Consider the following 15,061-nt stretch of genomic DNA (forward strand, 5'->3'; position numbering starts at 1 on the left):
TTGGGCAGGGGGCTGGACTCGATGATCTCCCGAGGTCCTTTCCAGCCCTGATGTCTATGAAATCTATGTGAGGGCACAGTCAGTAAGGCTAACGATACCTTGTCATGCATCCACAGATGCATCACAAGCAGGTCCAAGGAAGTGATCCTCCCCCTCTATGCAACACTGATCAGGCCGCAGCTGGAGTACTGCGTCCAGTTCTGGGCGCTGCACTTCAGGAGGGATGCGGACAACATGGAGAGGGTCCAGAGTAGGCCACTCGCATGATCCAGGGACAGCAGGGCAGACTCTACGAGGACAGGCTACAGGACCTTAACCTGTTCAGCCTTCGCAAAAGAAGGCTAAGGGGGGACGTGGTGGCCGTCTATAAACTTACTAGGGGGACCAGTGGGGATTGGGAGAGACCTTGTTCCCCTGAGCGCCTCCCGGAGTAACAAGGAATAATAGCCATAAGTTACTAGAGAGTAGGTTTAGACTAGACATCAGGAGGCGCTTGTGGCAGGAAGCCACCTTTGTTTCTCCCCAAAATCTCTGCTCGGTGACAATTTGATTAGTACAGGCCCAGCAGAGGAGACGCACCTTTACCCTATCTCTTTAGGTAACCTGAGCTGGCTACAGTCCTGAAGCAGGGGAACCTGCTCCCTCTGCCTACGTGACTGGTATCAGCTACCTGGGTGAGGGGCTTCTACCTGGTGGGCTAGAGTCTGCCAAGCAACTAGTGATGTATTTCAAATTGGTTGGCTGACAGCCAACTGGAGCTGGCCTCCACTGGACCAGGTGAATGAGGTCACAGGGGCTATATAAGTTAAAACTGCCCAGGAGGAGGGGGCAGCAGCTATGCAGGGACTCGGACTTAGAGAGGAGCTTGACCATCTGAAACTGGCTCTCTCCCCCATAACTCATGAGCTAGGAACGGCCTGCCTCCACAGGGAATCTGCAGCAGCCTCTGGACGATGCTTGCGAGTAAGCTACTCGAGATCTGGTTAGATATCTAGCTGGCAGTGACTCAGATGTGTGATCAAAAGGCTACCTCAGCGAGACTGTTTTGCTCTATGGGATTTCTGTGATATAGCTCAATCTTGTACCCTATTTTCACCGTACCCCTGTAATCAATAAAGTTCTCCTTTGTGACTGGTGTAGGAGACTTATTGAGGGGTGGGTCTAAATTATGCCCAAGAGGCCCCTTAGGTCTGCAGACTAAGGGAGACTTTCCTTTTTGACCTTTGACTTGGGGAAGTGCCCCAAGTGCCTGTACTGGGTCGAGTACCCATAGGACCATTAGGCCTGTGTTCCCCCAAAGACACAGGGCCGAGAGAGTCCCTTCTTGGGGTGGTGGCAGCTACATTACCCCCAGGCTAGCGAGTGCGCTCCAGGAAGGGGGTCGGCTGGACATGAGGCGCTCCAGGGAGGCGCTCTGGGCCTGGAAGGTGGTCTGGCGCAGGGAGGTGGGCGGCTCAATGCAGGAGCGCCCCCTACTGGCCTGCCACAGCACTACTTCACAGTCAGGATGGCTAGGATCTAGTACCAACTTCCAAGGCAAGATGGTGATGGCTCTTACCCCGGGGGCCTTTAAAAGGAGGCTCAAAGTTTACCTGGCTGGGGTCATTTGAGCCCAGTTTTCTCTCCTGCCCAGGGCAGGGGGTCGGACTAGAAGATCTACAAGGTCCCTTCTGACCCTACATCTATGAATCTATGAACCCATAGCCACCAGGGGAGCCTCGTGAGCAAACCCCACTCACTTCCCTGGGACAGGGTGAGGTGGGAGCCTCCCGGTGACAGAAGATCAGCCCATCTGGGGCAGGAGCCTGGGGCTGGGAAGGCAGCTGTACATGGGGACTCACAGCTCTGTCAGCCTCTCCCGCAGGCAGTGCTGGCTGCTCACATCTGACTCAGTCCCACTGCACAGTCTGCAGGGACACAGACCCCACCCTGAGGACTAGGCAACTGAGCATGGGCCTGGATGCACCCACGAGCAGAACTATTACTGGAGGAGCTGTGACTGTGTCTGTGGGCTCTGGCTTTTCACCAAACTGAGCAGCAGGCCCAGCCCCTCCTTCCAAGCCCACGGCTATCACCCAACCAGGCCCTTCCCAGCTGCAGCTGCCTGGGAGCCAGCCTGAAACCAGAGGCTCCTACTGGGTGCCCCATACCTCGCTGAGCTTGTTGGACCTAAGGTCGCCCAGCAGCAACGTGTCGGAGGTGTGGGCCACAAGGTACCGCTCCTTCCCCAGGATCTTCACCTCCTCGATCTCGTAGCCGTAGCAGGACTTCAGCACCACCCGAGTGCCTGTGGAGAGGTTCTTCACAATGACCTGGGAGACAGCAGGCAGCAGGGTGAACAGCAGCCTCAGGCTGAAGGACACCCAGGCCCAGAATAAGGGAGGAAGAGGCCTCAGAGCCCACCTGGGCCCTGGAGCACACAGTGCCATGCTGACAGGGGAGCTGTGGCTGAGGAGCCCTACTACAAGCTCTGAGTCATACTACCAAGCTCTCAGAAGACTCTCCCCCAGACTCAGATCTCTCAGAAATTAGTTAGTCTTACCTCGATCCTGGGTAAGCTTTTTGAGAGAATTATTTTGGCACATGTCCATGAGGGGCTGGTGGGGGAGATTACGGTTAGGGGCAACCAACACAGGTTCATTAGAGGCAGGTCCTGTCTGACCAACCTGGTGGCCTTCTACAACCAGGTCACCAAATCCTTAGATGCAGGGGTAGCAGTGGACATAGTCTTTTTGGACTTTTGGAAGGTCTTCAACACTGTCTCTCACCCCATTCTCATTAAAAAACGGGGACTGTGGTGTTGACACCTACACAGTCAATTGGGTCGCCAACTAGTTGGAAGGCTGTACCCAGAGAGTGGTGGTGGATGGGTCATTTTCGACCTGGAGGGATGTAGGCAGTGGGGTCCCCCAGGGCTCAGTTCTCAGGCCCACACTGTCCAACATCTTCATCAGCGACTTGGATGAGAGGGTAAAAAGCACCCTGTTCAAATTTGCTGATGACACGAAGATGTGGGGGGGATGTGGGCATGCTAGACAGTAGGATAGGCTACAATTGGACCTAGACAGGTTACAGGGGTGGGCGGATGAGAACAGGATGGGATTCAACACCAACAAGTGCAAGGTGCTGCACCTTAGGAGGAAGAACCAGCACCATACCTACAGGCTGGGGAACTCCCTTCTCATCAGTGCAGAGGCAGAAAAGGATCTCGGAGTCATTATTGATGCCAAGATGAACATGGGCCGGCAGTGTGGGGACACGGTCAGGAAGGCCAACCGCACCTTGTCATGCATCCACAGATGCATCTCGAGCAGGGCCAGGGAGGTGATCCTCCCCCTCTGTGTGACACTGGTCAGGCCACAGCTGGAGTACTGCATCCAGTTCTGGGCACTGCACTTCAAGAGGGATGTGGACAACATGGAGAGGGTCCAGAGGAGGCCACTTGCATGATCGGGGACAGCCCTACGAGGAGAGGCTACGGGACCTGAACCTGTTCAGCCTCCACAAGAGAAGGCTGAAGGGGGATCTAGTGGACTGTTACGAACTGGTTGGGGGGGGGACCAGCAGGCATTGGGGGAGTCCCTGTTCCCCTGAGCACTACCAGGAATGACTAGAAATAAGAGTCACAAGCTGGCAGAGGGTAAATTCAGATTAGACATCAGGAGGTGCTACTTCACTGTCAGGACAGCTAGGATCTGGAACCAACTTCCAGGAGAAGTGATGCTGGCTCCTACCCTGGGGGTCTTTTAAGACAAGGTTTGACAATCACATTGCTGGGGCTGTTTGACCCCAGTACTCTTTCCTGCCATGGCAGGGGGTCAGACTTGATGATCTGCTCAGGTCCCTTCCGACCCTACTAACTATGACACTATGAAATATGCCTCGAAGCTTTCCGTGATGCTAGAGACAAGCCCAAGGGGTGGGGGGTGTACTGCCCTCCCTGGGAACCTGTCGTGGTGACCTATGGGTATCTCTCCCAAATGTGAGGGCCTGTGCTAGGTGAGGAGTGGGACCAGGGTGAGTGTGGACCCCCAGTGTTTCACAAGGCTCACTAGCCCCCAAGCCAGTGCAAGTGTTTGTATGTAGGCTGGAGGGGTGAGATGGGCCCCAGTGAAACCCAGTGCCACCTTCCCCATTCCGGGAAAGCCGTGTGAACCAGCCCTGTGCACTTCACTGAGCCTGGGTGAAGTGGGAGCCTCCCAGCAACAGAGCCCAGGCAGAGGATCAGCCCCATGTCTGGGGCAGGGACCTAGGGGCTGACCTGCAGCAGTGGATGGGGACTTGCAATTTCACCAGTCTCTCCCAGGGGCAGTGCCAGCTACTCTTACCTGACTTGGTCCCACGTATGTCATCTCAAACTTGTTCTTGTAAATGCTTCGGCGGAGGCAGCAGTCAAACTGTTCCACCCCTCCACAAAGCGTGCCCTGAGAAGCAGACATGGGACATGGGAGAGGCAAGAGCTAAGTGGAGAGGCAGAGTACTCTGAGCTCCTCTCATGGCAGGGGGAGAGGTCTGCAGCCAGCCAGCTCCAATGCCCAGCACAAGCACTCCCCTGACACAGGTTGGACTCAGCGAGGAGACCTACGGAAGTCCAAGGTCCAGGTGCCCCATTAGTCAGGCAAGGGAGCTGGGTGAGCAAGCTGCACCCAACGCTGGCAGAGGCATGGAGCTCAGGAAAGTCACAGACTGCAGGAGAGGCCCTCCCACCTTTCAGCCCAACAGCCCCACCATGACAGCACTTGCCTGGGGCAGGAGGCCCAGGGTCTGGGCCACCCATCTCCCAGAGAAGGTTTGAACCTAGGCCTTCCATATGTGGCAAAGCCCATCACCACCAGGTCACACATGAGGCAGGGCCACAAGAACCTTCCACCCCTCCTGTGAGAGAGGAGGGGCAGAGATGTGGGGCCAGAGGAGACTGAGCCAAGGGGTGTGTGGGTCAATGAGGAACTCTTATAAGAGCTGGCACTGCCTTTGCAAGGGGGGCGCATGGGTGAGAGGGCCCCAGACCCTGGGTCTCACAATCTGTAGACAAGTGCCCTAACTACTAGGCTGCAGGGCTAAGGTACGGGCAGCCCCTCCTTCTGCCCCATGGCTAGCCACTAGGCTAGGCTAGCCCTGGGCTGCTGTTTCTGGGTCTTGCACAAAGTTTACGAGTGCCTTTTTCCAGAGCAGCCTCTTCTGAGCAGGCTCAGAGCAGCATCAGATTGCAGGGACCCCACAGGGTGCTGCTCTGGCAGTCTGAGGTCACATGGGGCACTGTATTGGGAGGAGGACAGGGATGGGGGCAGGGACATGCTCTGATCCCAGAGAACCAGAGACTGCTCAGTTCCTCCCCAGTCCTGTCCTGGATGCCAGGGGAAGCCTGTGGGTGCACTCAGGGGGGAGGGGGGCAGGTTGAAGCCCTTGTTTTATTTCTGTGAGAAAGGAGCTCTGCTGCTGGCACTGTGCTGGTCCCTTCCCCTGTGCCAATTCCAGCCTCATGGCTCCTCATACCCACCCTGGGCTCCAACAGCTTCTCATCTCCTGAATCATTGGGTCCTAGAGCCATGGGACTGGCAGGGAGCTCCAGAGGTCACATCCAGTCCAACCCCTGCCTGGGGCAGGATCAGCCCTATTCAAACCAGCCCAAACAAATCTCATATCCAACCTCTGAGCAACATGACACAGTCACCCATGACACAGCCCCAGGCATTACCCTCACACTTAGCCCTGGGAAAGCAGGGGGCCACAACCAATGTCCTGCTGCTGCAAAGTGTTTACACTCCAGAGATCCCAGACCGAGGCTGTGCTGCCACTAGAGGAAGGCAAAACCCCCCAGTCCAGACCAGCCTGACAGGGGGGAAAATCCCTTCCTGCCCCCAGTGCAGCATTGGTTTGAGCCCGAGTGGAGGGGAAAGATCCTCTAGCCAGGACTCTCTGACTTTAGGACTCCAGCTGAGTCCCAGCCCTCCCATATGCCAGCATCTCTTGGGTCCTTTCTGCCCCACTGTGCGTTTCTGGGGGCCTTCTGGGCAAGGATCAACCCCTGCCAAGAGCACTTCCAGGGCACCTTTGGTAAGGCGCATGCAGCTATCCCTGTATACTCACTGCACAGAGCCGCGACCCATCTTTCTTCCAGGCCAGGGCTGTGATGGTGTACAGGTGGGCGATTTCTTTAGGCCTGGCTTCCTCCCAGGCACTGCGGCGCGGGCTCCAGTTTAGCACCCGCAGCCTGTGGGCAGAGGGGAGGGAGCAGTGACCAGAGATAGGGGAGCAGCAGGTGGGGGAAGCCACCCTGAGGAAAGGCTCAGCTGTACCTGTCATAGCTGCCAAAGACAACAGATTGGCCCCCAGGGCTTGTGGCAGCCACAGTGAACTCCTTCTCTGCAGGATCTCGGCTGTAGTCAAAGGTCTGTATCACGTGGCCCTCCTTCCCATAGGCCACGATCTTCTTGTCACAGCTGGCAGCCACGATGCTGGTGGATGCCCAGGCCAAGGCATATGGAGGGCAGGGGTGCGTCACCAGTTTGCCCTGCAGCAATCCAGGTAACATAATGGAAACTTCTGGCCTTGCTGGCCTGCGCAGCTCACTAATGCCTGGAGACTGAGTCCCCGGTGCATGTCTGAAAAGGGCATTTCCCAGAGCCTGCTTGGCTGTCACTAGCATGCACAGGACAGCCACAGACACAGGGAGGCAGGCATCTGACAACAACTTGCAGAGTGAAGGGAAGGTCACACTCATTTGAAGCTGCTGACAAAGCACACTGCACCACCATGAGCTCTCCTTCCCCACAAGCCTCAGGTGTCCCCTTCCATGGCCTTTGCTCCAGGCAGTCCCTAAGACCCCCCTCCCCAATGCCCATGGCTCTGCATACATCTCACATCGCCCTCCCCTGAAGGCACTGGCCCCATTTACCCCTGTGGCAGCATCTGTGCCCTCTGTACTGAGGTCCCACATGGTCTCCCCCTGCCAGGGCTTCTGAGTATTCCTGGACCGCTCCATGGCAGCATTCCCAAGTGTCAGCACTGATACGGGAACACACACTAGTGGGGAGCACTCAACCTTACTGTGCTCACCCAGGTCTTCTCACACACTGTGCCCAGGGCTCTACTGGCTCAGCACGTTCTGGGCACCACAGTGATCCCAGCACGCCAGTGGCCTTGAGTTCTCCCACGAATAAGGTAGCACCTCTCACACATGCACTTGGAGTAACCAAAGCAACCAGGGGTTCCTCTGTGCCATGTCCTAGAGAAAGCAGAGTGCCACTCCATCCCCCCATCCTGACCCAGCAGCCCATCCACAGACCCCAGCTGTTTTCTAGGCCTGGTGCGACTGAGGTGGTGAGGTGTGTGAACAGGACATCTTCCCTTGAAGGAAAAGCTCATCAGTACCTGGGACTCGCCAGAGCCCTCATCATCAAAGAAATAGCGGACGATGGTCCCATCTGCGTGGCCGGACAGGATGCCCTTCCCTGACACACTAGAACCATAACAATGATTAGGCCCACTCCTGTGAGGCACTGCACAGCAATCAAGTTGCTAAAAGGCAACTATCTAGCAGCGGCAAACTTTGTCAAAGGATCAACAGTGTCAAGGACAGCATGAGGGGGATGTACAAAGGGAGAGAAACTGCAATAAGAAAAGTATGCAAGTCTGGGTGCGTTTATGTATACAAGGCTTTAAAAAAATACCCAGTAGAGAGACATCAATCACACAAACAGCCTGTAAATAGCTAGTATGGGGGTTGTCAACCAAGGGTACGTGTACCCCTAGGGATACTTGGGAAGACCCCAGGGGGTATGAGTCAACAGCATGGAGAAGTGGGGGCACTTCCAGTTTTGCTGCTGGCGTTTCTGATTTCACCACTGTGTTTGGTCCTCCCCCCACACCACTCAATCAGCTGCCAAGGACCCCCCGCCACCACTTGCTGATCAGCCACTGGGGGGGACCCCCAGCTTCTCAACTGGCTGCTGGGGGTACACCAACCAAAAAAGGTTGAAAACCTCTGAGCTAGTAGTAGTAAAAACAACAGCAGGAATCACGAATATGCAAGTAACAAAAGGAATAAAAGTTTTGAGAACAAAGGGTCGTTACTGCTGGATTACAGCCCTTAACCCCCCCCCCAAAAAAAAAAAACAAAAACAAAACAAAAACAAAACCCCTGGACTGTTTGAGGAACAGGACAGGGAACAAGACCCCAGGGAGCAAGGTAACTAGCACATTTCTTAGCATAAGGGTGTGTGCTATCTGCTGAATAAACCTATAAGAGTGCAGGGGAAACTCCTGCTTCTGGGGTCTTCTCTCTCTCAACACCCCCTGGCTCCCTGATCCAAGGATTTGGGTAACTGCTGCCATGAAACACAAGGACAGGCTGTCCCACAGCCCCAGCAACATGCATGTCCCCAAATTCCTTGCCAAGCCCCAGGCAGCCAGGAGGAGCCCTTGGTCTCCCCCGAGTAATCTCTCAATCCTCTAGTAACCATGCCATGCCAGGAATTGAGCACAGGCCCAGAAGGCCTGGCTCTGCCCCACAGAGCTGCCATGCAGTCCCTATAAGGGCCATGCAGACAAGTTGGCCTCTGGAGATGGGGAAAGTACAGACCAGCAGGGAAGGGCACCTGTGCCCCAATAAAGTGACATCGCTTTACTGGTAAAGCATGGAGAGTCCAGAGAGCCTCACAAAGGGACAGCTTCTCAGCTCACATTTCCCTATAGCAGCACCTATAAAGCAGCTCCTGCCCTGCAGCTCCCCCAGCACCAGACACCTCTTCTGGCCCAGCAGCTGGGTGAGGTGCCTCAGGTGGGGCAGCAGGAGCCTGGGGCATGCCGTACTTACTTGGAGGTTAGTGAGACCACGTAGGACTCTGTCCCGTAGATGGTGGAGGACTTGTTGGTCTTTGTGTTTGCTAAGCGAACCTGCAGGGAGAAGGACAATGGCTGGCGCAGGCTCTGTCCTTCCAGGGAGAAGCGCAAGGGAGCCTCCCCTCAAGGCAGCCTCAGGTCAAAGAGATCTGTTAGAAACAACCCTGCACTCAAGGCTCTCGGGGGGGAAGGGTTGAGGGGGCTGGAGGGACAGGGGCAGGAGCTGCCAAGGGACTCACTCTGCAGCACTGCTCCAGTCGCCTCAGAGCTCTGTGGAGGCTCCTAACAGACACCCCTGGGGACTGGTGCCAGGGAAGCCAGGCGCCAGGATAACTTCTTCCCTGCAGGGTGGTGTGCTGGGCCCAGCAGGGTAGCACCATGATCCTGCAGCCCAAGCACCAGCAGCCCTAGCCAGGTAAGACGCAAGGAAAGGCAGTGTTATGATGATGACCCAGAGTTAGGCAGGCCAGCGGTCTCTACCTTCCCCTCGGCAAGTCCAAAGACAATGATGTTCTCCGCTGGCCACAGCAGGCAGGTCACTGCACTCTGTTGGAGAAGAGGTGCAAGGAGAGGTAAGAGCTCCACCCATGCTGAAGAGTCTCCCACCCAGCTGCCCCTCACACCAGACACAGTTATGGTGGAGCCCGGGGCTGCTAACAGCAGGATGGCACCCAGTGTCCCAAAAAGGTGCGAGACCAGCACCTTCACAGCACAGCTGAGCTGGACCTGCCAGTGGGACAGTGTGGAGGAAGGTGGGTTGGGCAGCCAAAGAGAAGGGTTACCTAGACCTCCTCTTTGGGACAGGGGAGGACTCTCATAAGGCACAGTATTGCACCTAGCACACTGGGACCCGATATCAGCAGGGCTTTTTTACAAACCACCACAAAACAGGTGCCTTTGCTGGTGTCCCACCAGGGTCGGTTCTGGGCCCTATGCTGTTCAGCTGTCAGTGATAAGAATGCCCCAGAGGCTGCAGAGGACACGTATACAGCAAGAACTTGTTAGCTGGGCTCATGCAAAAATACAAATTCCTGCACTGAGGGACAAGGAATGCCAGCTATGCACAGGCTGCAGACTACCTCAGGAAGCAGTGGCTCTCAGAAAACAGCATGGGGTAGATGATCAGCTAATCACATGCTCCAAATGCAGCCCCTGGATATCTATACAGAAAAACAGCAAGTAGAAGTGTGGAGATGATACTATGCCCGTATCTGTTCCTGGTGCTACAGATACTGAAATATTGCACACAGTTTGGGAGCCCAAGTTCAAAAAGGATAACGAAAAAAAGCAGAGCAGGGTCAGAAGAGAGAGATTAAGTTCTAGAAAGCAGGTTTTACAGCTACAGACTCCAGGAGTTCAGTCTCTTTCAATCCATTTAGAAGACCCCAGAGGGGAAGGAAACAATAAGTAACAGCCAGCAAGGTTGGCCAATGGCAAATCATGCCTAATCAAGCAAACCTCCTTCTAGGCCAATGGCACTGGTCCTTGTGCAAGGGACAGGGGAAGCAACGGGTGCGATACAGCTGGACTTCTGTAAGACCTTGACACTGTACCCCAAAATATCCTTGTAAGCAAGGTAAGGAAATGAGGTCTAGATGAAATTACTGCAGAGTGAGGGCATACTTGGTTGGATAATTGTGCTCAGAGTCACCGTCAGCAGCTCAGAGGTAAGGTGGGAGGAGGTATCAAGCGGGACTCCCCAGGGGTCTGTCCTGGTTCCACAGCTGTTCAGTACCTTCACTAATGACTTGGGGGAGGGAACAGTGACACTGAGCTGGGGGGTGGGCAGCCAATACTTTACAGAACACAATGTGTTCCAAAATTCTCTATGATAAATTGGAAAAATGATCTGAAATAGAGGAGAAAATTCTATAAGGACAAGTGCAAAGCACTGCCCTTAGATGAAATGAACATATTTATATACTCAGGCTAAAGAATGACAGGCCAGGTTGCAGGACTGCAGGGAAAAGCTAATTGTATATTGAAATATATCAAAGTGTAACAAGTAAGTCATGGGAAATATCACTGTGGTCCTGCATCCACTGTTGGGCAGCGCCCTTCAACAGAGATGTGAACACTCTGGAGAAGTCCAGAGGTGAGCAACAAAAATAAGTAGACATCTGGGAAGCAGGATATATGAGGGAAAGTCAAAAGAATTGGGATGATTTAGTCTGGAGGAGAGAAGCTTACTGGGGGGCAGGGGTGGTGGTCATGGGGGGATGATAACAGCCTTCAAATACAGAATGGGTTCTTATAAAGAGGATGGCAATTGATTGCTCTGGTTCCCTTGGGAATCAGGCAAGAAGTAATGGGCTTCACTTGCCCATGGGAGGTAAGTGAGGCACGAGGAAGAATCTCCTCACTACGAAGAGGCTAAGTGCTGGAACAGACACCTGGAGGCAGCAGAATCCCCATCACTGCCAGTTCTTTCATCCATGGACAAGAGCAGGGGCATCTGAAGCAGTGACTCTGCCAAAGAGACAGCAAGGCTCTGAGTCCCCCTTCCCGTTCTGACTTCCCAGAATCAATTGGTTGCGCCTGCTAGGGCCCACAGTATCCCCTGAAGCTTTGGAATTGACTGGATGCAGCACCCAGAAAGACAGTGTAGCATCCAGAGAAATCTCCCCAGCCCGAGGGGAGGGCCTCACAAGGTCGCCAGTACCAGGAAACTCTTCAAGCCAGCAGAAAAACAGCTGGAAGTTTCCACCTATATGGGCAGACAAGAAACCTGACAGTTTTCAAAAGCACTTGCTGACTGTTGGAACACCTGACCAAGGGCAGTGGTGACCTCTCTGTCACCGGCAATTTAAAAATCAGGACAATTTTGACCTGAAGATCTCCAGATCAACAGGAATGAGCTCAGGGAAGTCGCATGGCCTGCATTATACAGGAGGTCAGACGACACAATCCGTGCCCCTTCTGGCCTTGCCATTGGCAAACCAGTACCCAAAAAACTAACCCCAACACCAGGGACAAGTGACACAGTGGCCCCAGAGCCATGATGCAGCTCCAAAGGAGATGAGCTCTGCTCCAGATTCATACTGAGGTCAACTGACCCAGCTATAAAATAAGGCCTAGCTCTTCGGGCTGGGCAGCTGGATGCAGTTCTCACATCACTCCCTTGAGTGCTGCTGGCAAACTTCACCTAGGGGCTGCACGTAGGATGCCAGCTAAAGGATTTGGAAGTACCGGAAGCCCCAGGCTGAAAAGTATGGAGTGGAGGATACTTGCCAGTAGTAGGACCACATAAGGTTTTTGAATGAGGTACATGCCTGTCTTCCTGGAAACCAAAGTTTAAGCAGAGACAAATATACACACACAGATCAATGCTAATATTGGCAAGATGAAGTGATAAGCCACAGATGTGCCAACTTAAGAGAAAAGGTAAGAGAGGGCAAGGAGAACGGTAGCCCAGGAGGAGTCTAGGAGTTTGGCTCTGCAGGTCCAGGAGGAAGCCCACCAGGAAGAAACAGACAGAGAGATGATGATGTACTGGGAATCACAAAGTAAGTCTGGGTGAAATTCCCAGCAGGGTTGTAATCCGAAATTTAAGGAGATAAAATGGAGCAAGAGGAAGGGGCTCTTTGCTGATGTCAGTGGATCTGCTGGAGCCGGCCAGTGCAGGACAGCTGGAATCTGCCTCACTAGCCCAGCTGCAAGAACTCTGATTAAACGTTTATAACTAACTACTGTGTCAGTGTCGTCACTACTGAGTGCCGGAACACTGCGATCAGACAGACATGCAGTATTTTGTTCTAGTATTTTAGAGCTTTTAAAGTGACTGTACAACCACCACTGGCCTCTGGATTTAGCAAAGGGTTTAGCTGTGTTACTAATTGGGGCATTTGAATTCCAACAGGCCTGCAACACAGCTCAGATTTCCAACTAGAGGGAAGACTCAAAGCCAGCATGGCTCTGCCCACTCCCAAGCATGAGAGACTTGAGGAAGAGACTGGGTCTTACCGTCTGAATGAACTTGTTGCAGATCACCTTCTTATCCCCCCTGTAAAAAGATAAACACCTGAACAGTGACTGGCAGGGCTAATGGGGATCCTGTTCTCAGGGCTCCCCTATGCTCCCTTTTGCAAAGCCCTGCTTGGTTGCTAATAGCTGTACCCAGCTCCAACCACTTGGCTAAAGTGCCACGTGCTGGGGCCCTGCCTTGGGCTGAACTGCTTGGGAAAAACCCAACTGTTTGCTTGGTAAAGAGTTCTCTTAACTCTCACCCTGAACAAGCCTAGGCCCATGGCAAAGGGACTTGAGATTAGGGAGAGAAGAGTCCTTTGGGCCAAGGCCCAGACTTTGACCATCCCTGCAATACTGCAGCTTGCAGGTGCCCAGGAGACATTTTGTATTTTAGCTGCTGCAGCCCCCAAGGATTCCTCCCTTAGCAAACAGACATGATCTTCTCTCAGCACCTAAAGGAGACCAACTGTCCTCTCACAGCTCCGCACATGAACAGGATGCATGTACACCAGCACCACAGAACCGCTGAGTGGGCTTCTTCCCTTCCCTTCTGCTGGTAGTTACTAGACTGCATGGCACAACTGCCACAGAGCAACTGAGCATGCCTCCTCTGCCCCAGGGACAAGCTTGCATATACTGTGTAATAGCTCCTTTGGCCATGATAAGAGCAAGCTGGAGAGCAGGGAACCTATTTTTCCTGCACTCTTACCGACACTGCTGTCACCAGGCATGGAGGAGGTGGAGATGAATGCAGAGGGGACAAAGGATCGACCACAGGGAGAGAAGAGCAGACTGGATCATTGGAATGAAGGGTAAGAGAAGTGGGACTGGCTGGTCAAGAAGACAGATCCTGCACAGGGAGTCAGTCTGTTGACATAGCACCCAATGCCATGTGCCAGCTCAACCCTGTGCACGGGGTCTGGCTGTGGACAGACCCCTGGAGTTCTGGACTGACCTCACGTGCTGGACCAGTGTGCAGGGCCACGTCAAACAGCCTGGGGGGCTCCCCACTGACTTGGGGAGCCCCCCAGGCAGCAGGGGAGTGGTGGCAGCCTTAGTTACTGCAACTCTGGTAAACTTCTGAGTGCTTCAGTTTGTAACCTGAATGGTGCTTTGGCAGAGCCTTCTTCTGTGAGCTCAGCCTACTGCACACATCAGGGGCTTCCAACTTCTCTGTATTCTCCCCTGCAATTCTGTTTACTATCCCCCCGCCTCACGGAGTCATGGTAACCCTCACCCCAACTCCCACTGCAGGCTCTGTGGGACCCATTCTCTTTATGCCAGAGTCTACAATTCCCCTGTACAAGGGGGCCTGACTGCATCCCAACCTTCCTAAATCAGACCCCCCTGTTCTTCTACACGTGACAGGAGCTGTCTCCCCCGATTTCCCTACTGCAAGCACTTCTCTTCCCTCTGTCTGGGACATCAGCCACTGAGGGGATCAGTATGTTAAAATCCGTGGGAAGATGAACAGGAGCAAGGAGGACTGCTGTTATGCTGGAAGCATTAAAGGGTGCTTCTGCCCAGTTCCTTAACCTGCAAAGGCTCTTGAAGGTATGGCTGTACTCAACTGATGGCAAAAACTCCATGTGTCGCCCAACTTTGTCCTCTCTTTTTCCAGTGTTTCCCCAAAATCAACCAGCTTCTGCCTACTGACACCTGGAACGCTCTCTAAAATGGGGGAACCGATCAGCTATGGCACACAATCACAGCTAACGAGCACTCATGGTGCTCTGGTGTGGTGCCAGAGGACTGGAAGAGGGCCAATGTGGTTCCCATCTTCTAAAAGGGGAGAAAAGAGGACCTGGGAAACTTTAGGCCAGTTAGTCTTACCTCGATCCTGGGAAAGCTTTTTGAGAGAATTATTTTGGCACATGTCCATGAGGGGCCGGGGGGTGGGGGTGAAGATTATGCTTAGGGGCAACCAACACAGTTTCATTAGCAGCAGGTCCTGTCAGCCCAACCTGGTGGCTTTCTACAACAAGGTCACCAAATCCTTAGATGCAGAGGTAGCAGTGGACGTAGTCTTTCTGGACTTTTGGAAGGTCTTCAACACTGTCTCTCACCCCATTCTCATTAAGAAACTGGGGGACTGTGGTGTCGACACCTACACAGTCAAATGGGTCGCCAACTGGTAGGAGGGCCACACCCTGAGAGTGGTGGTGGACCGGTCATTTTCGACCTGGAGGGATGTGGGTAGTGGTGTCCCCCAGGGCTCGGTCCTCAGGCCCGCACTGTTCAACATCTTCATCAG

At 53.9% G+C, this 15,061-nt stretch overlaps 1 protein-coding gene across 1 annotated transcript in view; it reads right to left on the reverse strand.

The window, feature by feature from the left end:
* Positions 1 to 15,061, reverse strand: part of IFT172 (intraflagellar transport 172) — a 47,639-nt gene that overhangs the window by 29,784 nt on the left and 2,794 nt on the right. The window contains exons 3-10 of the mRNA XM_019537296.1: positions 12,805 to 12,844; positions 9,322 to 9,387; positions 8,816 to 8,895; positions 7,372 to 7,459; positions 6,297 to 6,511; positions 6,088 to 6,211; positions 4,329 to 4,424; positions 2,151 to 2,312 (exon numbers count right to left, since the gene is read on the reverse strand). Of these exons, the coding sequence (XP_019392841.1) occupies positions 2,151 to 2,312; positions 4,329 to 4,424; positions 6,088 to 6,211; positions 6,297 to 6,511; positions 7,372 to 7,459; positions 8,816 to 8,895; positions 9,322 to 9,387; positions 12,805 to 12,844 (871 nt within the window). The remainder of the gene's footprint in view (positions 1 to 2,150; positions 2,313 to 4,328; positions 4,425 to 6,087; positions 6,212 to 6,296; positions 6,512 to 7,371; positions 7,460 to 8,815; positions 8,896 to 9,321; positions 9,388 to 12,804; positions 12,845 to 15,061) is intronic.

Source organism: Crocodylus porosus, unplaced genomic scaffold (genome assembly GCF_001723895.1).
Source record: "Crocodylus porosus isolate Cpor-Errol unplaced genomic scaffold, CroPor_comp1, whole genome shotgun sequence".
In the NCBI taxonomy this organism is placed as follows: Eukaryota; Metazoa; Chordata; order Crocodylia; family Crocodylidae; genus Crocodylus; species Crocodylus porosus.